The 22,784-nt window shown below is 57.1% G+C and overlaps 1 protein-coding gene across 3 annotated transcripts in view; it reads left to right on the top strand.

Moving 5' to 3' along the window:
• Positions 1-731: 731 nt before the first annotated feature.
• Positions 732-22,784, top strand: part of SORCS2 (sortilin related VPS10 domain containing receptor 2) — a 458,191-nt gene continuing 436,138 nt past the window's right edge. For 2 of the 3 annotated variants that reach the window (XM_025999725.2, XM_072737570.1), the window contains exon 1: positions 786-1,325. In XM_025999725.2, the coding sequence (XP_025855510.2) occupies positions 810-1,325 (516 nt within the window). In that variant the 5' untranslated portion in view covers positions 786-809. Of the gene's footprint in view, positions 1,326-22,784 lie in introns of all 3 variants that reach the window. The other variant, XM_072737571.1, reaches the window with a different exon arrangement.

Genomic DNA, 22,784 nt, shown 5'->3' on the forward strand with positions numbered 1-22,784 from the left:
TTATGAAATCTGCCTAAAGCAGCCCGTGGCCTCTGGCAGGGACTTGGTGGATTGTGAGCCTGTTTTCACGTTCTTTGCTGTGGCCTGTCACGCTGTGCCCTGGTTGGGACCTCGCCCCCCTCCTTCTAGATGCTTCTGCACCCAGGTCTCTGTCCTCATGTTTGGAGGCTGCTGGGTTGGTGGCTCCTGGGGCTGGAACATAGACGCGCACCGCATGCAAGTCCAGGAGTCTAAGGCACCTGTGTGGCGCCCGGAAGTAGGCTGTGCAGGGGCAGCCTCAGGGCCTTGGCAGTGGCCGGAGAGTCCCCTCGGTGCTGTGTTTGGAGGCCGCTGCAGGAGAGCCCGTCCCCACTTCCACTGTCCCAGGGCTGGCTCTCGGGGTTATTCGGTCTGTAAAGGTGCGCACCTGGGTGCCAGGTGTCCGCTCCAGGGCCGGCACCGGCTGCTGCTCACCCCCGTGAACCGTGCCGCCCCCGTTGGAGCTGAGCGAGCACAGGCAGCAGGGCAGTGGGAAGGGCAGAGGGCAGGGAGCGGGAGGGCGCCGGCTGGCGGGGCGCGCGCTCTGGCTCTCGGGACCCCTGCCCAGGCCCCGGGGCGGCGCGCGGCGGGCCCGGCGCGGCCGGCAGGTGGCGGTGCGCCCTCGGCTGCGCGGCGGCGGCGGCGGCGGCGGAGCGCCGAGTCCCCTCCTCCCGCGGCTCCCTCCCCTCGCCGGCTCCTTTCTCTGCGCTCTCGCTCGCGCTCCCCGGCGCCCTCCCGCTCGCCCGCCGAGGTCTCCCTCGCCCGCGCCGCCCCGCCGCCCCCCGGCGACCATGGCGCCCCGGGGGCCCCCGCGCGCCCCGAAGGGCCCCGGCCCCGCCGCCCGAGCCCCGAGCCCCGGGGCGCCGCCGCCGCCGCCGCCGCCGCCGCGCTCGCGGCCGCTCCTGCTGCTGCTGCTGCTGCTGGTGGCCGCCTGCGGGGCGGCGGGGCGCTCCCCCGAGCCCGGGCGCCGGGGTCCCCGCGCGCTGCTCACCCGGGCGCCGCCGAGCCCAGCCGCGGGGCGCGCGCTGCCGGGCGGCGGGGACGGGGACGGGGACGGGGACGGGGACGGGGACGGGGACGGGCACCGGGACGGGGACGCCGGCGCCCCGGGGCTGGGTCCCGCTGCCGCCCCGGGTCCCGGCGAGGATGGCGCCCCCGCGGCGCACCAGGGGCGCCGGGCGCGGGCGGCGCCGGTGGCCGGAGCGGCTCCGCGGGCGCAGGTCTCGCTCATCAGCACGTCGTTCGTGCTCAAGGGGGACGCGACGCACAACCAGGCGATGGTGCACTGGACGGGCGAGAACAGCAGCGTAAGTGCCCCCGCGCCCCGCTCCCCACCGCCCTGCTCGGCCCGGCCGTTCCCGGAGACTCGGGGACGCGACGCACCTCGGCGGCGCCCCTGCCGGGCTCCGAACACCGGTTTCTTGGGAGCGGCCCCAGAGGTGTGAGCGGCCGCCCCGCGGGTTTCGGGGACCCCCAGCACCTCGGAGCGCCCCGCCCCCCGCCCGCCTCCAGACTCCAGGTGACGGGGGGCACCTCCCGAGGCTCCGGGACCCCGGTCGCCGGGGTGCCTCCAGGTGCTCTAGGACCACCCCAACTCGGTGTTGCGCCCCCCCCGCCCCCGCTCTCCCTGGGACCTCGCTCCGCGGGCTCCAGGAGCCCCGGTCGGCTCAGCCTGGGATTCGGGGACCCCCTCTCCGGGTTCCCCGGGTGCGACCCGGCTGCCCCTGGCCGCGCAGGAATCTGCGACCCACGGAGTTGGGCGCCCGCCGCGCTCTCAAACTCCCTGCCCGCCCTCCCCTTCCCGCTGCTCTGGAAGTTGGGCTCCCCCGCCCTCGCCTCCCCCGTTAGGGTCCTGGGCGCCTCCTTCCTCCAGCGCCCCGCGATGGCTCCTACCCTTCCCGGCTCCCACCCATCCTTGTTTTGTGTGTGTGGTGCATCACGGGGTTGGGGATGCCCTCATATCCTCCCCCCGGGGCTGCCCCAGCCTCGTTCTCCCCCTGGGCAGGTGATCAGTGGTCATACCTGGTCGCCTCCCAGCAGCCCTAGTGGGTCATCTCCAGTTTTGGAAGAGTCGGGGGAGGTGGCAGCTGGTTGTGTGGGGAGTAGAGCTGGGACTCTCCGCTTACTCCCTTCTATGGCTATTCGCTGGGGTCTCCCCCAGTGGCTCCCCCACCTCCAGCGCTTCTCTTTGACAAAGTTCTGAGGCGGCATCAGGGGCCAGTACCCCCGCATGCTCTGGGAGTGGAAGGGTGGGGATCTATGCACTTCCCTAGCCTGGAAAGGGGGTGTAATGTGGGCTGGGGGGGGGGGGAATTTAGCCCGCCTCAGCCCTCCTGGGTTGATGGGGGTGGTTTGGTGAGGTGGATTCTGGGGGATGGTACTCCATCCCCTCTCCAGCCGAATCCAGGGGCAGCACACAACGGGCAGCACTGGGCACACTTGATTGGTCCAGAGCCCAGGGCCCTGCCATTCCCCCTCCTTAGCCAGCTGGGAGCTGCAGGCACAGACACCAGGTCTCTGGTCTTCCGTCATTTGTGCCTCTCTAGTCCCTAGAAAGCTGGGGTGGAGGGTGGGGGGCGGTTGCATTGGCTGCCCGGAGGCCAGCAGGGGGCGCTCAGGGTGCCAACGGAGTGGGAGTGGGAGTGGGAGTGGGGGGTGGCAGGTGCCTGACTCCAGGTAGCAGGCACCCCTCCCTAGAAGAGCCCTAGGCAACCGTCCCCATCTGCATCATGAGAGAGGGGTCAGACCCCGCGTAACAGTTGGGCTCAGCTTTTCATCACTCCCCATACTGGTGAACAAGCCTTGTCCCTGTGCCGTAAGCTGTAACCCCCGGAGACCCACGGCTCAAGGAACACTGAGCATTTGAGGTCATCCTGCGGCGCCAGACTATCTCAACCGAGCCCCTACCCCCACCTGCTCAGGTGGTTGAAGCAGCTGTTAATCCAGTGCCTCAGTCATTTTTGATTCATGGGGTCGCAGGGGGCCGTGTGGCAGAAGGGAGAGAGGGGCACTGAGGATGGAGGCCAGCCTCCCAGGTAGGACCCACTGGCACCCAGCACCCACCCCGTTGTGAGCACAGAGCCAGAGGGATGGGCAGCCTCCTTGGAGAGAGTGAGGAGGGGGCTTGGGCCAACGGGGAGCGTGCAAGGTGGGGTAGGGTCGGGGCGAGGTGGGGGAGCTTCAGAGGAGCTTCCCCGGCTTTGCACCCCGGGGCACACTGGCTGAATCAGGGACTGCTTTGTAGCTAGGTGGCTTGTTTCCTGGGTACTGGCAGGTGAATTCCTGGAGAGGGGGCTTGGGAGGGGAGGGGGTTGGACTTCTCTTTGGTCAAGGGCAGGAGGTCCAGAACAGGAGCTTGAAAGGGTGCATCTCTCCCCTGGCCCCCTGCAAAGGGGAGGGCAGGGATAGCATGTGCAAAGCAGGGCAGAGCCTGGCACTTAGCACACACTTAGGAGGCGGAAGCTAGAAGTGCTTTATTATCGTCAGTGAGTGTTGTTGTCAGTGGGGTAAAGAGAAGGCGAGCAGCAGCATTGAAATGTTTTTTTTTTTTTAAGATTTTATTTATTTATTCATGAGAGACACACACACACACACAGAGGCAGAGACACAGGCAGAGGGAGAAGCAGGCTCCATGCAGGGACCCCGATGTGGGACTCGATCCTGGGTCCCCAGGATCAGGCCCTGGACTGAAGGCGGCGCTAAACCACTGAGCCACCTGGGCTGCCCAGCATCGAAATGTTGACCCAGGCTTTCGGCTTGGGTGCCTTCTCACTCCTGCCTCCCTCCTCCCGCTCACCCATCCTCTGGAGTGCGATGTTGAGGCCCATTGTGCTCTCTGCAAAAGCAGGTCATCTTCTGGCCTGGGGAGCAGATGGTGCCTTAAGAGTACCTTGGTGCCTGGGGAATGCTCAGGGTGGGAGGGAAGGCGAACCAAGCGCTAAATGCAAATGTGTTTCTAATTGTTACTGTCTCGTGCACAGGTGCATATGTAGTGCTAGCATGGCTTTGTTTTCTGGGCACAGGAGCTCTTAGAACCAGCTTTGACTCCCTCTGTCCTCAACAGGCAGCCACCGGTCCAAAGATATTAGCCGGGATCCTGCACTGGATTTAGCCTCCGTTTGAAGGCACCATCTTTTAAGGCCACAGTGGGGAAGAAACGAACCTGCAGCCACTTTGCTGAGGGAAATCTTTAAAAAATTTTATTTCACTTAATTTGTCCAGGTCAGGAGACCCGAGAAACTGTTCTTTGCAGACATGGTCCACAGGAGCAGAGAAAGCATTTGCTTTACCGTAGCAGGTGTTTTTCAAAATTAAAAAAAAAAAAAATAAATAAAAAGCATTTGCTGAGAGGGACAGACTTTTTGAGGTAGTATTTTCGAGCATCTGCAAGAAGGAGTCACAGGAGGCAAGAGGCGAGCCCTTGTGGCCGAGCACTGGGAACATGTGTGCATATTCCTTCCCACGGCCCGACTTCTTCCTGCTCCCATGGAGATAGGGAAGTGGACTTGCCTGGAAGTTCAAACACTGCCTTTCTGTCTGTTGAGCTGTAGAAACAAATTGTTGTGTGTGAAATTAATGTTTCATCGAAACCGCTGGGCATTACCTTTGAGGGATCCAAAATGGGCTTTGCATGGACGCTCCAGGTTTTGCTTCTCTTGAGCTGCCCTCAGAGACAGAGGTAGGATTGGAAGGTGGAAATCATGCGCTTGCTTATTTTGCTTATTTTAAGTATATAGCTCACCTGTGTGCCTCCCTCTTGGCACTTGAACTTCAATTTTGGTTCGTCAGCTCCCTTGGACTTGAGCTTGTTTGACCAGACCTCATCGGTTCGGCGTTGTTGCCGCTATCCATGGATGAGCACCTCTTCCCCTCCCCTGCCATCCTCCTCCCCCATTTTCCACATTTGTTCCGTGCTGTGCCTAGAGGATTGGGGATGTCTAGGGGAATTGTATACAGTGGTGATTCCGAGCTGGTTAACCATGTTCTCTGCTCCAGGGTCTTGAGGAACCTGGTACTTGTGTATATTTTATACCCAGGGAGGCAGGGCTTCAGAGCAGATGTATGGAGCTTTCGAGGGTGTGGATTGGGTCATGACAACTTGCCAGATGTCGAGATCCTTGAGGGCAGGTGCATTAGTGCTAGGGATGCCATGTTAAAGCACCACAGACCGGGCGGCTTCAATGATAGAAGCGTATGTCCTTGCAGGGCTGGAGGCTGGGAGTCTGAGATCCAGGCACGGGCAGGGTTGGCTCCCTCTGAGGCCTCCTTCCTTGGTGTGTAGATGGCTGCCTTCTCCTGTGGACGTCCTCATGTGGTCATCCTCTGTGCGTGTCTGTGTCCTGATCTCTGCTTTTTATAAGGACACCCATCAGATTGGATCAGGGCCCACCTGACTGGCCTCATTTTAATGTAATTTTAACCTCTGTAAGGACCCTGTCTCCAAAATGCAGTCATAGTCAGAGGTACTAGGGGTTAAGACTTCCACATAAGGATTTTTTGGAAGGGGGCACAATTCAGTTCATAGCGGCAGGGAAGGGGTCTCTGTTACCCTTTCCCTCTCTGAATGTAATGTGGTGGAACCCAGACTGGTCCAGTGGGACAGAAGGGAGGGACACTAAAGCTAAGATACGAGGGGTGAGTGCCATCTTCCCTGGTGGGGAAATCCGGGGAGGTGGCATGGAGGAGGTGGTATCAAAGTGGGCTTAATGAATGAGTGGGAGAAGCATATGGGAGATGGAGGAGAACACTCAGTGGAGAGGAACAGCTTGGGCCAGAGGTGGGCATTTACAGGTGTGCAGATGTGGTCTAAAAAGACGGTGAAGGCATTGTGCATGGAGACAGAGGGAAGAAGTTTGGAAAACACAGGGGGAAGTCAGCTCCTAGTGGAACCTAACAGGAGGCAGGAGAGCCCAGGATGGCAGTACGATGTGGTGTTGTTTTTTTTTTTTTTTTTCAGTTTTGACTTTATTTATTTATTCATGAGAGACACAGAGAGAGGCAGAGACACAGGCAGAGGGAGAAGCAGGCTCCTTGTGGGAAGCCCGACGTAGGACTTGATCCCAGGACCCCAGGATCACGTCCTGGGCCAAAGGCAGACACTCAACCACTGAGCCATCCAGGTGTCCCTGTTTTGGTTTTTCTTGAAGGTTAAAGGCTTTTACTTAGAAAGGCTGAAGTGATTATATGCTAATTGCACCAGCGAGATTGTACAAGAAATGACTTGAAAACCCCCTTTTGATATCCCTGGGGACTTAGATTCTGTCCTTTGTGCTTTATTCTTTCTATAGACCTCTGAGCTTAGGTGCAATTGAGCAGAAACAGGGCTTAGACTCCTGCCCATCATTGCTGAGCTCCAGACGCGCTGCTGGGCCTCTGAGTAAGCAGGCCGGGTCGTGGTGCTGCTGCCCAGGGCAAGTCCGAGCTGTTGGCCGTCCCGTTTCCTTCCACGCAGTTCCCTCCACTCCTGTCTTCTTGCCTCTCAGGCATCCACCTGCCTTCCCGCGTGGTCACAGCGAGCTACTTGCTCAGAACCTGCTGGCCTGGGGTGAGCCTGGCCTGATCCTTCCTAGCCTGGAGATCTTGGGCACGCTCATGAAATTGGGCCTTGCTGTCTCAGAGCTGGGCTATGGAGGCTGGCAGGCTTGCTCTGCAGGGAAGGGAGGTGATCCATCTTGTGCTCAGACAAGGGCCTGGCCCACAGCAGGTGCTCAGGAAAGGATGTTAGGGTTCTGTCTGAGTTTCCCCCAGCACCCCGGAGTGGGGGGGCAGAGTGCCAAGGGGGCTGGTGAGGCACCTTGGAGATGAGGCTTCCAGACAGAGGCTCAGAGGGTAGGCAGCCGTGACTGGGCCTGGGCTGACCCTGGAGGGGCCGTGGGAGGGAATGGGTGTGGGAGAGGTTTCCAGGTGAGGGATGTGGCTGCCCTGGCTCTGCAGGCCTCTCTCTTTCCCAGGGTGGCACTGGCTTCCCGGGTCCTGGCCAGCCTCCAGCGTACAGAGACCATAAAGGCCTTCTCATAAACTTTAGGTTCTTGAATGAACAGATCCAGATCTGGTGACAGAGCTGACTTGCAGCCTTATATCTGATGGCTGTGGTTTCTTGGGAGGCAAGCTTGGTGGCTCCAGGGCACAGGGTCTTACGGTCAAGGCTGCTGAACGTTCCATGTGGTGTTTTGGAATTCCAGGCCACCATGGGGCGAGCTTCCTGGCACGTTGATGTAGGGGCTGGATTCGAGAGAGAAGTGGCTCACAGGAGGCTGAGCTGTGGCTGATATGCGTGGAGATGGTGGGCATCCACCCAGATGAAGAGCATCTGTCTTGGAGGCCTTCACCAAGGATGACCAGTGGCCACCTAGGCAGGGGCAGAGGCAGAGGGTGTCAAGGGATGCGGTGACCAGGGCTGAGTACCTGTCACACATTTGCTATCAGGATGAGGGCTGTGGAAGTCCCCCAGGGACCCTGGGCCTTGTGGCTGGGCGGAGAACAGTGAGAAAATGGGGGAAATGTGTCTTAGGACAGTAAATGGAGATGTGCATGGGGTACGCAGAGTCTCAGGAAGTGCCATACTTAGAGAGACGCCTGCCCTTTGCCTGGGGTGACCCAGGGTGACCCTAGGATCTTGTGTACTCTCCCTGTGCTGGGAGAGACCCCATGAGTTTGAGAGCCCCAGGTGAAAAGAGGCTGCACATTAGCTCTTAAATCGGCTGCTTTCTCTGGAGGGTTAGGTTCTGGGGAGACAGTGATGAGCAAGATCAAACACAGCCCCTGTCCTGGTACCATGTTTGGTCTGGACAGGAATTCGTCACAGAGCATCTTGGTGTCGTGAGAACCTGCTCTGGGGAGGTCAGGGAGGACTTTCTGGAGGAGGTGGTAATGAAGCGTCTCTGAGGGACCAGTAGAGTCAGTGTCGCCTGGGCTGAGGAGCAGATAGGATGGAGAGTATGAAGGCCATGGGAGAGGCACAGAGGCCTGAAAAGCCTGGACCACTAGGACAGAGAAAGGACATCCATCAGTCAAGAAGCTCGGCTTGAAGGCAGAAAAACGGCCCTATTAATACAGTTCCTGAACACGGTGCACAAATCTACTTTTACTTGAATAAAGTGGCTATTTAATTTGTAGTTGCATGAGAGTTCCTGAGAGTATTTTAAAGAGGTCATAAATTAACTCCATCCTTTGCACGCCCCTTCAGAGTAGAGTGTGGCTTAGTGCAGGGGCCTTCCAAAGGGTTGTGGTTGTTTTTCATTTTCATTTTATTATTATTTGTCGGAGGCAGGCTCGGGCCCTGGAGGACGCCAGCAGGGAGTACATGGTTGAAGTAGTCAGAAAACACGCTGGGATGATGCTGAGCATCTCTGTGCCTTTGGGGGTCTAGGAAGATGCTGAGGTGGAGCTTGTACGTTGGCCTTGTGTATGGGGGCATCTTCTTATTTCTTGCTTCAGCCTCCAAAGATGGAGTTATTTATAGATTCTGACAAATGGCCCATTTCACCCTCACCCCTCTTAAAGGCCAGCATTTCTGTGGGTGCTTTGTGGAGGGGACAGGGATGCTGATGACCTGAGATGCCAGGCTGCCGTCGCAGTTCCCAACCACTGTTCGCAACGGGTTTGGAAGCCCTGGGAGCAGGGAAGCCTGGGTTTTGGGGCCGGGACCACCGGGCCTCCATCCACAGCATTTAAAGGGTTGAAGTCATGCCTGCTGATCTGTTCACAGCCTGCTCTTGCTGTGGGAATCCTGGGAAAGCCTTGTGCAGGGTGGGAACTTAGATTCTGTGTATGGAAAAAAATGCCATAAAACACGAAATGTGCCCGAGGCTGGGTCCCCCTCAGTAAGACATGCTGGCTGGCAGGCTGTGACTTCCTAGACCCTTGGCACTCCTGGTCCTGGGTCCTGGTTCAGAGGAAAGCGGACAGTGGGGACTGGGGATGCCCCGCACTCACTGGGCCCTGGAGGGTGCATGCCCCTGACCTGCTCCGACTCCTGCAGAAGGCAGCAGCAAAATCTTTGTGACTTAAGCCCTGTGTTTCAGGGACACTTCACACGATGTGTCTTGTGCTCATCATCTTTATCCCAATTAAGTTCCTTTGTCGCCTTAAAAAAAATTAATAGGGATACTCGAACGTCAGCTCTCACAAGGATGAGTGAAGGAAAAATGAAAACCCGGGTGTTCTTTTGAGGTGAAGAAGTTCTCCTCATTTTGCATTTCTGTAGCAGTCACTTACGGTGTTTGCACAGCACATTACAATCTTTTAATTAGTTTCTTCTCACACTACCTCGACGATCTTAAAATAACCCTACTCTCCTTCCTCGGTAATTTTCTTGCAAAAGCAGATAATTTCCTTGCAGCGTGGAGCTCGCCTGGACTCCAGCAGGGCACATCTCTTGCATGGCGCCATTTCCCGATGCTCAGAGATAAATTCCGTTCGAATCAAAGTAAGAAAAGACCCAGGCCGAGTGTGGCTGCTTCTATTCAGATCAATTCTAATTCAGAACGGGTTCTTTATGAGGCTTGTGCAGCGCACGTACTTCCAAGGCATCAGAAGCAGAGATAGCATCGCGCAGGCCTCAGCCGGCATCCCTTGGCTAGGATCGGCTGGAAGCTTCTGTGTCTGATGTCACTTTATCTTATAAAAACAATTCCTCATCATTTACATCGTGCTCCTGATGAGTAAGAAGGACGTTAATCGTCATGGTTGTTGGGTTCTCAAGGATGTGCCCAGGGCTGTGCCAGGTACCTCACTTGCATTGCCTCGGTTAAGTCCTGGAACAGTTATCAGACCCACTTTACAGGTAAGAAGAGCAAGGTTCCCTGGAGCGCAGATGCTCGTCTGAAACCACACAGCTAATAAGGGTCTGAGTTGAGGTTTGAATTCTTTCCCTCTGAAGCCCAAGTGTTTTTTATTTTAGTGTAAGAACCGTCTTGTCTTCTTTTTCTTTATTTCTTTCTTAGATTTTTTATGTATTTGTGAGAGACACACAGAAAGAGGTAGAGATACAGGCAGAGGGAGAAGTAGGCTCCTTGCAGGGAGCTTGATGCAGGCCTCGATCCCAGATCCCGGGATCACGACCTGAGCCGAAGGCAGGTGCCCAACCACTGGGCCACCCAGACATCCCTGGATCACATCTTCTTTACCCATGCATCCATCCATGCATGGACACTGGGGCTGTTCCTACCTTCTGGGTGCTGTGAATCATGCTGCTGAGAGCATGGGTGTACAGATACCTGTTCAGGTCCCCGTGTCCACTGCTTTTGGGTGTGTACCAGAAGCCAGGTTGCTGAGTCATGTGGGAATCCCGGGTTGATTGTTTGGAGGAGCCCAAGGTCTTAACTCCAGCAGAAATTGCTCTCGTGTCTGCCTTGAGTTTTGCTGGCTTGCCCATTAGTTGCACGATTGCAATCCCCAAAGAAGTCCACCACCCCGTGTTTTTGGAGGAGAAATATCGACAGTGATAGAGGCGGTCCTGCGTCTAGAGAGGACCTGGCGGTGAGACTGTGCGTGGGAGTGGCTTTTGTGTCTATTTTCTTCCAATAACCCTGATTCTGCCAGCGTGACCCAAGGGAGGGGCTGTTGCTCAGAGCCCAGGAAAACCAGCTCTGTCTGCGTCGCAAAGTCAGGATGCTGGTTGGTCTGCTGCCCGGCCAGGGGGCGGGGGCGGCGGGAAGAGGAAGGCAACTGTCTGACGGAGACGCAGTCTTGGAGCTGTTGCTTCCCTAAGGTTGGTGGTGTGCATTTCAAGTTCAAGCTCATTTCACTTCCCCCCCTGCCTTTAGGAGCTTTCCCCTATCGACTACCTCATTGACCAGTTAAATAATTCAATTTTCCCTCGGTAAAAATAAAGCACTCGATAAAAAAATCTCATGTTTTTCTCAATTTATGCCCATCGATACCACTTAACCCCATCCAAGTTTATTTTCTGATTTATCTTTTGACCATTGGATGGGGCTTCTGGGTGTTTTATTCCTGCAGCAAACTTCCTTCTGTGATTTGGGATGGCTGCTCTGTGCCTTGGCTCAGTGTCACCCCAGGACGCACACTGGGGGGCTTCCTGGCTCCAGGGACCTCCCCCCCAATCCTGGCATGGGGGTTCTTAACCCTCTCTGTACCATGGACTCCCTCACCCCAAGTCTGGAGAAGCCCATGGAACTTTGTCAGGAGGTTGTTTTTAGAATGAGCATAAAATAAAATATACAGATAACAGGATTAAAAGGAAACAGATCCTATGGATGAAGTTATTGAAATACTGGAACGAATTTCTTTACCAACGAATCAACGGGAGCCAGCAGAAGGCAGGTTTTGTGTGCGTGCAGAAGTAGCAGTGACGCCGGTAGGCCGGGGCCCGGGGAAGAGAGGGGACAGACAGATCCCATGGGAATGATTTCTCCCCCGCCACCCCTCTCTTCCCCAGCCCTGCTCCCCATGTACTGCGGCCCCGGGGCTCTAGCCACTCCTTGGCCTCGAAGGTGCCTGAGACTTTGGGCTTGGAGGGAGCGGGCTTTGTCTGCTTGTTTCCTGCTGTCCCCCAGTACCTGGCTCCTAGTAGATGCTCAGTAAGCATGTGAGTAGGACACGAGTGACCACTGGTCCTGGAGGGCTGCCCAGGGCTCAGAGGCCTAGCCTGCTGCCCTGTCTCCTATGGGTCTGGGAGAGGTCAGAGCGGGCCCCTGCTGGCGGTCACTTGGCTGGGGAGACACAGAGCCGAGGCCCCCTGTCTGCTGTCTGCTCTTTGAAGCACTGACTACTCCCCAGCCCGGCACAGAGAGGGTCATGTTGGCTTCCCGGAGAGATGGAGAGATCCGTTTCCTGCCTGAGACGAGGCTGAGTAGAGAGCCATCCAGAAGCTTCTGACTCATGGCCGTGGCTGTGTGGCCAGGCCTCGGTGCCCTTGCCACATCTCCTACCTTTGCCCTTTACCCTCTGGCCAGGACCCAGGGCACTCTGTGAGAGGTGAGAGGTGAGAAGGCACCTGCTGCAGAATTAGGGGCTTTAAATAGTGCTCCTGGTTCCAGCCTCATTTCACACACATGAGACAAAATGCCCAGGACAGGGCTGCGCTCAGCTTCTGGACCGGCAAATGACTGGGTAGGCTGGGCCGCTGTCTCCGGCAGAGCTGTCCTTAGCACCGGCTCTGGAGCGGAGGGAGCATCAGCTTCTGCTGGTCTGAGGGCCCTCTCTGGTCCCTGCAGTCTAGCCATCCATCTGCCAGCAGCCCTGCACTGCGGGGTCCCTTGGGCTGGCCTCTCAGAGGCGTGTCTTCTTTCCATGTCACCTTCCTGCATCATGTGTCCCCTTCAAGAAGGTCCTGCCTTTGGAGGTCGGGGTGCTAGCAGCACCCCCTTGCAGCATCCTCCATGCCCCCTGACATGCTGCAGATAGAGCTGCGGGAGCATGCACCAGCCCCTCCGGGACCTGCCGGGACCTGCCAGGACCTGCCCCCATCCCTGCCCTGGGGGTGCAGGAGGAGAGTGCTGGTGTGTGCGGAAGCTGCACCACTGCAGCCAGCTCCAGGGCCACGGGTGGCGGGGGTGCCAGTCAGGGCCGGGGGTGGGAGGCTGTGGGGGGTAGGGGGGTTGGTGTGTTTTCATTTTCCTGAACCGTTTGCTCAATTACAGCAAAGCAAAGCCCAGCCGTATTCGTGAAACATTCGGCTCCAAGCGTCGGCTCGTACAGAGAGTGTTTCTTGTTGATGGCTGGGTTTTCACAAGCTTCTTGATGTGAATTATTGCCTGGAATGCTCTCCTCTTAAGATCCAGTCAGACTTTCTTTCCATCCAGTCCCAGGCGAGCAGAGGCCTGAGTCGGCAAGAGGAAATCCGAAACCCTTGGCCCTCAGGACTGGTCTAACTGAAGGGAGCGTTGGAGCCAGCTTCCCTAAGACCCCTCCCCCGAGATCCCCCCCCACTTCCTGAGATCCCCCCCCCCCGCTTCCCTGAGGTCCCCCACTTCCCTGAGGTCCCCCCACTTCCCTGAGATTCCCCCAGCGTCCCCCACCCCTCTGCCCCCCGTCCTGTACCATCACCAGTGCCTTCTCTGGCTCGGAAAAGCAAGGACAAGCCCTAGACACCAAGGCGGCCTAGGGTGTGGAGGAGGGGGGTCCTGGGACAGTTTGGAGCTGGCCACCTTGGCCCCTGAGCTGGGAGAAGGAGGGGGCAAGGGGGTCGTCTGTGTGGTGTGGCAGGGAAGGAAGCAAACTGCTTGCAGTCCTGTAGGCCACAGGACAGTCCTGCCTTCTGGAGCAGTTTCCAAATGGCCTCTCAGTGGACGCTGTCCATCGGAAAGTTCAGGGAATTACTGTCAAGGCAGGGTCTTGGCAGAATGGGGCTGAGGCAGGGCTGGTCCCTCGGCCCTCTCCTGTGGACGCATTTCCTGGGGCCTCTCCCTGTGGACCAGGCTTCAGTCTAGGCTCCATGGCCCAGAGAAGAAGCAGCCTCCTGACTGCAGGGGCTTCAGCCTCACGGGGAGATGGGCAAGGATGCCACACTCCTGACCCAGCCATCAGAGGCTGATCGCTAGCCTTGGGGCCCTGCTGGCTCCATGGCCCTGGAACCCAGCTTGGCAGGCTCCTCCTCCAGGCTGAAGCCGAGAGGGGAGCCATCCAGAAGCTTCTGACTCACAGCAAGTGGCTGTGTGGCCAGACCCGGGAAGCCTCAGGGAGCCCAGGCTCCTCCTCCAGGGAGCCCCAGAAGCCCCAGTGCACTGCCTGTGCTGATTGAGGCACCTGTCCCAGGACAGGGGCAGGAGCCCTTCCTGCTGCGTGCCTGTGGCTCCTAATCATTCCTGGCGTGCACCCAGCCTAAGAGCAGGGCTCACATGGCTGGTATAAGGATGAGAGGCCGCAGCTCCGTCGCCTCTGCCTTTGTCTGGGGCCCAGGGAGCCCCTGGGGCTGGGCTTGATCTCCTGCTGTCTCCCCCAGTGTACCCCAGATTTCTGTGTGGATGAAGCCCCTTGTCGCCTTGCTTATTGGTGGCCTCTCCCTAGTCCCATAGATGAGCTTGTGGCTGTGCCCTGGTCTGGGGTCTTGGGAGCCCCAAGAAGGCTGATGGGCTGTGTGAGCCTGCCTGGCCCACCTGCCCTGACTGCCCTGGCTTGGGATGGGCAGAGAGGAGGGTGGCCCCATCTGCCTCCCCATCATTCCCCCAGCACAGATAGCGTGGCCCCCACCTGCCCCATGGCCCCCACCTGCCCCTGACCACATTCAGGCCCTCTTCACACCTGTGATCCTCCACTGGGGTGTCTCCTCTGCTCTGTTGCCCCTTGGCTGTGAGTGGCCCTGGCCAGCGGCTAACCTCATGGAATTTCTCATCCTTAAGGGGTATGAGACTATCCTTGACCTTGCTGTGGACAGAAAGCCAGCGTGTGTAAGGGTTGGGCTGTGTGCTGGGCCACCAGCTTCTGTTCAGGGTACCCCTCCTCACCCCTGCCACACTGCCCCATCCTTTGGGGACATGTTCCCTCACCCTGCACCTCACTGACCTCCTTCTCTGGGGATCCTAACACCTTCCCATCTTGTGCCTTGGCTGGTCCATCCTCCATCCTGGGGTGTTCTCTGGGGTGGGGGTGTCTGGTGAGCCTGGATAGAGCATTGGGCCAGAGGCCCCCCTGCAGGAAGGGAGCCTGCCAGACGGTCAGAGAGGGGTCAGCTGTGAGGTCGGCTTGTAGTGCTGAGACTGGCCCAGGCTCGGCCCAGATCAGTCGTATGTTTGGAGGCGTGGAGGGAAGAGCCCCCCAAGAGGGCAGCAGAGCCTTACCCCTGGCTGGCATTGTGGGCACGGATCCGTGGGTTTGGGATCATTTCCAGTCTGGGGTTTGCTGGATTCCCACGCTCAGCCCGAGGCTGGCAGACCTTGTTTTCAGTGTGATGAGAGGAAGGTAGAGTCCCAGGATGACCCCCCACGTGTCAACAACTCTGAGAGTCTCACTGACACCCTTGGGGTTTGGCCTGAATTTGCACTTCCCTTACAGGGTGTTTGAGAGAGTGGGTTTGGTTTGCTCATTGGACAGTGAGCAATGGAGAGCCTGTTCCAGGCTGCACCTGCCTCCAGGTGAAGGGGTGACATGGCCGAAGGAAGCAGGGTTCCTGCCCAGGGAGAGGCAGATGATGAGCTGGGGACACAGGGCAGGAGTGGGTGGGAGGGTTGCTGTGCTGGATGCACAGGTGTGTGTGTGTGTGTCTGACTGGGGTGGGGGAAGCAAGGGTCTGTGTGAGTCACTGGCCAGGGAGGGTGGAGGGGGTGGCATTTCCCTGGAGGTCTGCTGGGGTCCTTAGCAGTGCTGTGCAGGGCTGCGTGTGGCCAGGGAGTGCTCAGGGCAAGTGCCTCGGCTGGCCCGGCCTCCTGGGTGCTTATCCACCCATCCACCCACATCTTCTGTTGCTCTGGACCTCAGAGGGTGACGGGGATGGTGGCTGTGCTGCTCATGGCTGCTTGTCCTCTCCCAGGAAGGTTCCCCTGTAAAATGGGGGTACACAGTCCCGGGCTATCACACTGTCATGGCTCCAAGGTGAGAGAATTCGAGTAAACGCCGATCACCAAGCCCAACACCCGGTGTCCATCAACTCTTTTTATTTTGGGAAGAGGGCCTAGAGACCCGCCACCTGCTGACCAGGTCCGTCATTCCTGGGCCTACAATGAGAAAGGCATTTGGGGGAGGTCAGGGGGCAGTGGCCAGCTAGCTGCCAACAGCTCAGGGTCCACAGGACTCTTCTAGGAGCTCCTGCTGCTCCTCAGACGCCCGGGAGCTCATAGCAAGGCTGAGTCAGGGCTGCAGACTCACCTGTGTAAGAAATTTCTCGTGTCTGCACTTTTTCCCCTGAAGTCAGTAAATTCTGTGTCCCCGTCCTACAGCAGGGAGCAGAACTTGCCCCTGAGCCTCCCTACCTGGAGAAATTTGGGAAGGCTTCCCAGAGGTGGTGTCTGTGGGGAAAGGTGGGGGAGATGTGGGGGGCGGGCATCCAGGTGGTGGGAACAGCAGGGCAAAGACTCTGCTGGGCAGAAGAGCCTAGAAGGGAGGGCCCATGGGAGGAGCTGGGAGGGGCTTTCAGGTCAGGTGCTTCCCTGACCTTTGTTGTGGCGCCTTCCTAAAGGCGTGGCTCTGTGGATGTCCTCTGGGAATTCCGCCAAGTGCATGCACGTCCCACCCACCAGGCCATTAAGAAGGAAGTAGTGTGAGCGGGAGGGGCGGGGGTGAGTGGCTAAGACTCCGTTGGCTAATCCGTAATCCCTTTTCTTCTCGTTCTACCTGGAAGAAAGTACAATGGCATTTTTTGTCAGAGCGGGGCCAGGAGATAATGGATAGTGTCTGTTTCTGCATATTTCCATCACGAGTGTTCCCGGGCTCGGTCTCGTGTGTGGCCCGAATCTCCTCGGCTTCCCTGCCTGGAGGCCCCGCCGTCCTGTCTCCCTGTACGTCTGCCTGGAGGCAAAGGCCTGTGCCTCCTAGCCCTTGCCCACCTCGCCCGGCTTCTCTTCCTAGCCCCGACTGGGACATGCTGTCCACACCATATGGTCCCACCTGATGGTGTCCTGGCCAACTGGTCAGGCCTTCCGCTTAGGCTTAAGGTGGGGTGTGTGTTCCCATGTCCTGGCTTCCTCATAGCTCCTGTAAAGCTACACACGGAAGGGAGTGTGTTAAGCAGGAGTCTTGATTACAAGTCATAGAAACCTGACTCCAAGTAGCTTAAGTGAAAAGTAGACTCGTGGGCTCACAGATCCAGGCAGCCCAGCGGGCTGACTTCAGGCCTGGCTGACTGCAGGGGCTGTAATTCGAGTCTATATCTCTGGGCTCTGCCTCCTGTGTGTTTGCCTCCTCCTCTAAATGCCCACTCAGGTTGTAGCTTTGTGAGAAACTGAGGCTAGCCGGCCGGTGCTTCCCAATGAAATCCGGAACCCACATGCCTGCCCTGCACCCATCACCCCTGCCAGAGGGCTGATGTGCTCTGAGTGCCAGGCCCTGACCCCTAAGGGGGCCAGGCTGCAACCATAGACCTTGACTGGCTTTGTTGGTGGCACGGTGGGCGGGCGGGGAGGGTGGGGGTGGGGGGGTGGGGGTGGTTATCCTCCCACCTTGGGGGAGCACCCAACACTATCACATGATGTCCCTTTCCCTCTCCCAAAGTCCCTGGAGTCCCAGAGGGGTCAGTGTGATTTCCACTGGAAAATGTGGCAGGACCACCTCTGTTCACGTGGGCAGGGCCAAGACAGGCTCTATCACCTCACTTTCTTGTGGTTTTCTGTCTGTTGAAGCCCCAAACCTGGTTGGTCCAGGGCCACTTGGCTCTGGTTGGGCCATGTCTACCTCCACAGGGCTCATGAGTAGAAGAGGCCCCCTGCTATGACATCTGCCCCCAGGATGCCTGTGCCCCGTGGGCTCACTGGGGCAAGGCTGGTGGGTAAAGCTTTGCAGCTACAGGTCGCAGGGCAGGGAGAGGTGGCACCACCTAGCAGTGGCCTTTGAGTCCCAGGCATGGGTCACAGGGTGGCCTGAGCAGGGCTGGAGGCAGTCCCATCTGATGGTGACTGAGACTGGGGTGCCCTGGGTAATAGCACCATCGTCCTGGCCTGGAGACCAAGGTGCCAGTGGTTTCATCCCTTAGGGGGTTACTTTAGTCTTTGAGTGTCCCTCCAAAACCTTTTTAACCCAAGGAGACCACAGCCTGGGGAGGTTCAGCGGCTGGCACAGAGTCCAAAGCCATGTGTGGAAGTGGGGTCCAGGCCCGCCTGCGTGTTCTCAGGCTGGAGAGCCTGGTGCTGGGCCCTGGGAGAGGCTCACAGATGCCCCCTCGAGTCCTGGCTGCAGTCTCAGGAGTTGGGGTGGCTGGCGCAGGCTTCTGGGGCATTTATGTCACATCCCACCCCTGAGCTGTGACATTCCCTCTGGGGAGTGAGCTGAGGGCCCCCTGAGCATGGACTCCCTCTCCCGGGGACTTGGCTGTAAGTCTTTGTTGCCATGATTTCGCCTCCAGCCCGGGTGTCTGACAGGAGCCGCGGGAGAAGGTGAGTCACAGACGGTCTCCTCTGGTCTTTCGAGAAGGAAGCCAGCCCCTGCTCACGGCTCCTCTGCCAAGAGGATAGCTGTGGGGTGGGAAGGCTCTCGTGTGGATTCATTCATTCATTCATTCATTCACTCACATGGGTGCCTACTGTGTGCAGGATGGTGGCTGAGGAGGAGACCCAGGATAGACTCCCAGGGTCTCAGCATGTCCAGGGTGCTTGGGATCCCTCCAGTGATGAGAGGCTCACCCCTTGCTGAGACAGCACATTCCAGGGTGTCTGGTCTCTGCCGAGACTGGCTGAGGTCAGCAGTGCACTGGGGTTGCAGTACGAAGACGCTGCCCCAGGCAGCTCAGGTCGTCTGGATGGATGTAGGATGCCTGTCTTTGCTGGTTGGGTTTCTGGGCTGCGAGTCTGTTCGGCTCAGAGTGGGGGGTGGCGCCAAGCCCTGTCGAGGGGCCCAGCATTGCCTTCATGTGACAGCAAACACTGGAAGGCAAAGGCTAGGGAGTCTTCAAGAATGTGGAGTGCCGCCACCCTGTGGAAACCCCCCAGCCCAGGATGGGGCTACCTGGTGGCCAGTGGTGGGTGGAGGGTGGGGGGGTCGGGGGCCAGGGTCTACGGCCATGTCGCCCTGTATGAGCTCTCCGGCTGCTGTTAACAAACGACCACCCACTTTGGTGGCTGAGAACACAGACGTTTTCTCTTAGGGTTCCGGGGGTCAGAAGTCCAAGGTCAGTATCACTGGGAGACAGGGTGTTAGAAGGGAGGATCTAATCTCCTGTGTTTTTCAGCTTCTGGAGCTGCCCTCCTTTCTTGGCTGGTGACCCCTTCCTTGCCCCTGCTGGCCTCTGCTCTGTGGTCACATCTCCAGACTCTGACTCCATCTGGGGTTCCCTGGGCTGTCCTTCCCCCCGCCCCTGCCGAAGCTCTGCTTCTATCACATGGCCTTCCATGTCACATCTCTCTCTGCCTCTTCTTTGTAAGGACCCGTGATGACACAGGACCCATGCCCATCATCCAGGGTAACCTCCCCTCTCAAGAGTCTCGAAACCATCTGCCAAGTCCCTTGCAAGGTAACGTGTGCACAGCTTCTAGGTTCAAGGGCATCTCTTGGGGCTGGTACCAGCTCCTGCTGCCTTCCTCCCCCGCCAGCCTCCCCTGGCCCTTATGTGGCGCTCTGACCAACTGCTCTCAGGTCCTCCTTCCCCATCTGTCTCTGGCTTTTGCAAATGGGTCCATCTCTATGTGGCCTGGAACCTTCCAGCAAGGCCTTCTAAACACAGGCCTCCCCTGCTTTGGCCCCACTGTGGCCAGCGCAGGAGACCATAATACTCTGCCCTCCATCATCTTCCTGGGACATTGTGCCCCACCTCAGGACCTGGAGGAGCCCGCAGCCCTCTGCATGCCATGGCCCTCAGTAGAGCAAGTGTCAGTGAGTGTTTGTAGAATGAGTGGAAGTGTCCACATTCAACTTGCAGATAAGTGAGAGGAAAGCTATTTTTAAAGCACATGTAACCAGTCCGCCTGATGCTGGACCTCTTGGCCCATCCTTCTATCCATAGACCTGTTTGGGTGTCCCATGAGGCTGAGTCTGCATGTTTTACTTAAGACAAAGATTTTAAATCCAGTTGGAGGCAAAATTTGGCCAACTTCGAATGATACCAAATCAGCAAATATTTATTGAGCAGGTGCAGACGAAGGCAGCTCCCCAGGCGCGGTGGAGAGGTGTGGTCTGCACACCCACGACAAAATTGCCCAAGGGGCCTGTGGCTTCTGCTAGCAGGTGGCTTATTATTTAGTTGTGTGTGGGTGTGCGTATGAATGAACGAGAAGGGAAAAATACCCAACGGTTGAGTCCTGTGCAGGGAAGGAAGCCCTGAGGAAGGTTTGTTGGGTGGGTTGTTCCTGCCTGTGGGAGCCCGAGAACTTTGGCAGAGCTCATGGAGGGGCCGGGGTTTTCAACGGTTGCCTGTTGTTTCCAGGTGATGAAGGTTGAGGGATTTGCGGAGAGCCAAGAGCCCTGCAGAGGAGACAGCTAAGCTGGGGTTGGGGTGAACGGGGTCCCCAGCCTGCCCATCCCTGCCCAGCCTGCTTAGCTGGGTGATGGTGGCAGACCAGGGCATCCCTCGGAAGCCTGTCTTCCCTGCACCTTGGACGTGAATGGCCGAGCCCCTGGACCAGCCAGGAGTCAGGAAAGCCCCTCCAGAAGCAGACGTTCATCCTAGGAGGTTTGTGAGCCATTGCACTTGGCCAAAGCAGAAGGTCAGATCAAACAAGTAAGGAATCCAAACAAGGAGATCCCATGCTCCTAATGGTGCTTGGCCGGCTCACCTCCCGCTCGGCCTGGCCTCGCCTGATATTTGTGCTCCGTAAATGGATTCTAATAGCTTTCTTCTTCTCCATCCCTCAAAGAATGGCCTCGGTAGCCAGAAAGGAAATTAGTTTCAGGTGGAGGCCTATTTTTACCGAGGTGGAGACCAAACTGTTAATTACTTAGAAATCACATGAGGATTTTTAGCCTAAAAAGTTTTTTTTTTTCCTTGGGTTCAACTTTTCATGGATATTAATTATAGATATCAGCTTTGGCCCACTGAAATAATTCATCTCTCAAGGGATCGGAAGACTTTTCAAGTGCTATCCCCTTGTTAAACACAATGCATATTCTTTTCTGTTTCTGCTCAGGGCCTGGGAGGGAACTATGAGATCGGGGAGTTTAAAAATGATTTGATGACTTTTCCGTATTTAACCAAAGGTTGATTCTGTACTCGGTGTGTGTTTCCAAATCTCTGAGGCCAGTGGAGACTCAATGAGAAAGGTTGAGAAGGTAACCCTTTAATGTCGTGAATATTAATCCTGGTAGAAATGTCATGGCTCCTCTCTGATACAGATGCGTCTGCCCACGTTCACATCCATGAGGCACCATCCTGGGGCCTCCCGGTGCACATGGTGGGGAGCATTTTCCAGGCAGGCCGAGACTCAGAGGTCCTTTCAAATCGATTTTCTGGAAATATCTACTCCAGCCATTGAGACTTTGTATGAACTGCCCGCCCACTGTTCCAGAGTGGGCCATGGGCCAAGCATGTGTCCTCCAAAAAATCCTTCCCAAGCCCAGCCCTTCCTAGGAAGGGACCGGAAGTGATCGAATCCTGCAAAGGGGTGGGCTGCTGTCTAGCTCAGGGCAAGAGGGATCGGTGGAGCCCCCCTACCCCCAGTCTGGGGCATCCCAATGCAGACACCCCGGTGACATGCTCCGTGGTCCTGCCTCCAGCGCTATTTCTGTGCACGGCAGGGTGGCCTCCCCGGTGCCCGGACGGGGCTCTGTTTTCAGGCTCCTTCCCAAGTGCACGTTTGGATGCTGTGCTATGGGAAGTGATTTAGGGGTGGGTTGGCGTGAAGTTTCCGACAAACCGTTTCAGCACACTGCACATTTAATTTCTTTTATGTTTCCAAGTTGCTATAGAAAGTAAATGATTAATTAAGCGGCACCCACACTTTTTTTTTTAAAGGAATGATTTTTCAAAACAGAGTAATGCCCCAGTGATTTGTCAGAGGGAGAGAAGGCTCTAATAAGCAGAATGCTGTTCAATAAATCATAATTACTTACGTGGGCAAACGTGTCTGCTCGATGGGGGTGCCCAGATACACATCTGATCACACTGACTTTCTCTTTCATGCTACAGAGCTGGCTGTGCCCCTGGGGTCGCTCAGTTGTTCCCATCCCTTGTGGGCAGACATTAACACCTTTTTCTGTTTTGTTTTGTTTTCCCCTTGGGTTGTTGAACTAATGTCCTTGAAGAGTTACTCTTGAACCTCAGTGTGTCTTGGACTCCCCTGGGGGAGCTTGGTAGGAAGACAGGCTGGAGCCCCCGTCAGGTGTGGTGTGTGGGCGTTAGTGGGTGGGCCTGGCATCTGCATCTTGAGTGAGCTCTCTGGGTGTGTGATCGCACCTCCGTGGATGACCAGGGGTGTCAGAGAGCTCCACAGTGACCTCCCGTGGCTGGGGCTACCCCCACGCCCCTCCATTTCAAGGTGTGCAGGAGTGCGAATTGCATTCGGGATGGGCGAGAATCACCTGACTCTGAATGCGTGTGGACAGTGAGAAGGTGGGGCAATGTCAAGGGGGCTAGTCATAGGCAAACTCACTGGGCATCTACTATGTACCAGGCCCATGTGGGGACGCAGAGAGAGACACAAAACCTGCCCTCCAGAAGCCTCCTATCAAGGGAGCAGACTGATAGGTAAATACCCACCAGGGCTGCTGGAGCAGAGGGGTGGCAGCTCATTCCAGACAAGGATCAGGGTAGGCTTCCTGGAAGAAGAGGCATTTCACTGAGACTTGAGGAATTAAATCAAATTAAATGAAGCACATTTGTATTAAACATCCTCTCAGCGTCCGGCCCTGTGCTAAGTGGTGGTGATTCAGTAATAATCATGCCAGCCAGATGCCTGCTTTCATGGAGCTTATATTTTAGCAAGAGAGAGGGACACAAAACTTAAAAAAAAAAACCAAACAGCTAAATAAATTCAGAGGGTGCTAAGTGCCATGGAGGCCATCAAACAAGTGCAGGTGATGGCGGAGGGGGTGGTGGGGGAGGTCGGGGATGCTTAGGAAATTGCCGTGCAAGACCTGGTGGAAGTATTGTGGGTCTGAGCTGTGTGGGGGGGGGCTAGGGGGAAGAAGGGGCAGTGCTACATGACCCAGTCCTCTCACTTCTGGGCTCTGTGTACCCCAGAGAAGGGACCACCTCTGTCCGCACACACACTTGTACATGAATGTTTATA

Source organism: Vulpes vulpes, chromosome 14 (genome assembly GCF_048418805.1).
Source record: "Vulpes vulpes isolate BD-2025 chromosome 14, VulVul3, whole genome shotgun sequence".
In the NCBI taxonomy this organism is placed as follows: domain Eukaryota; kingdom Metazoa; phylum Chordata; class Mammalia; order Carnivora; family Canidae; genus Vulpes; species Vulpes vulpes.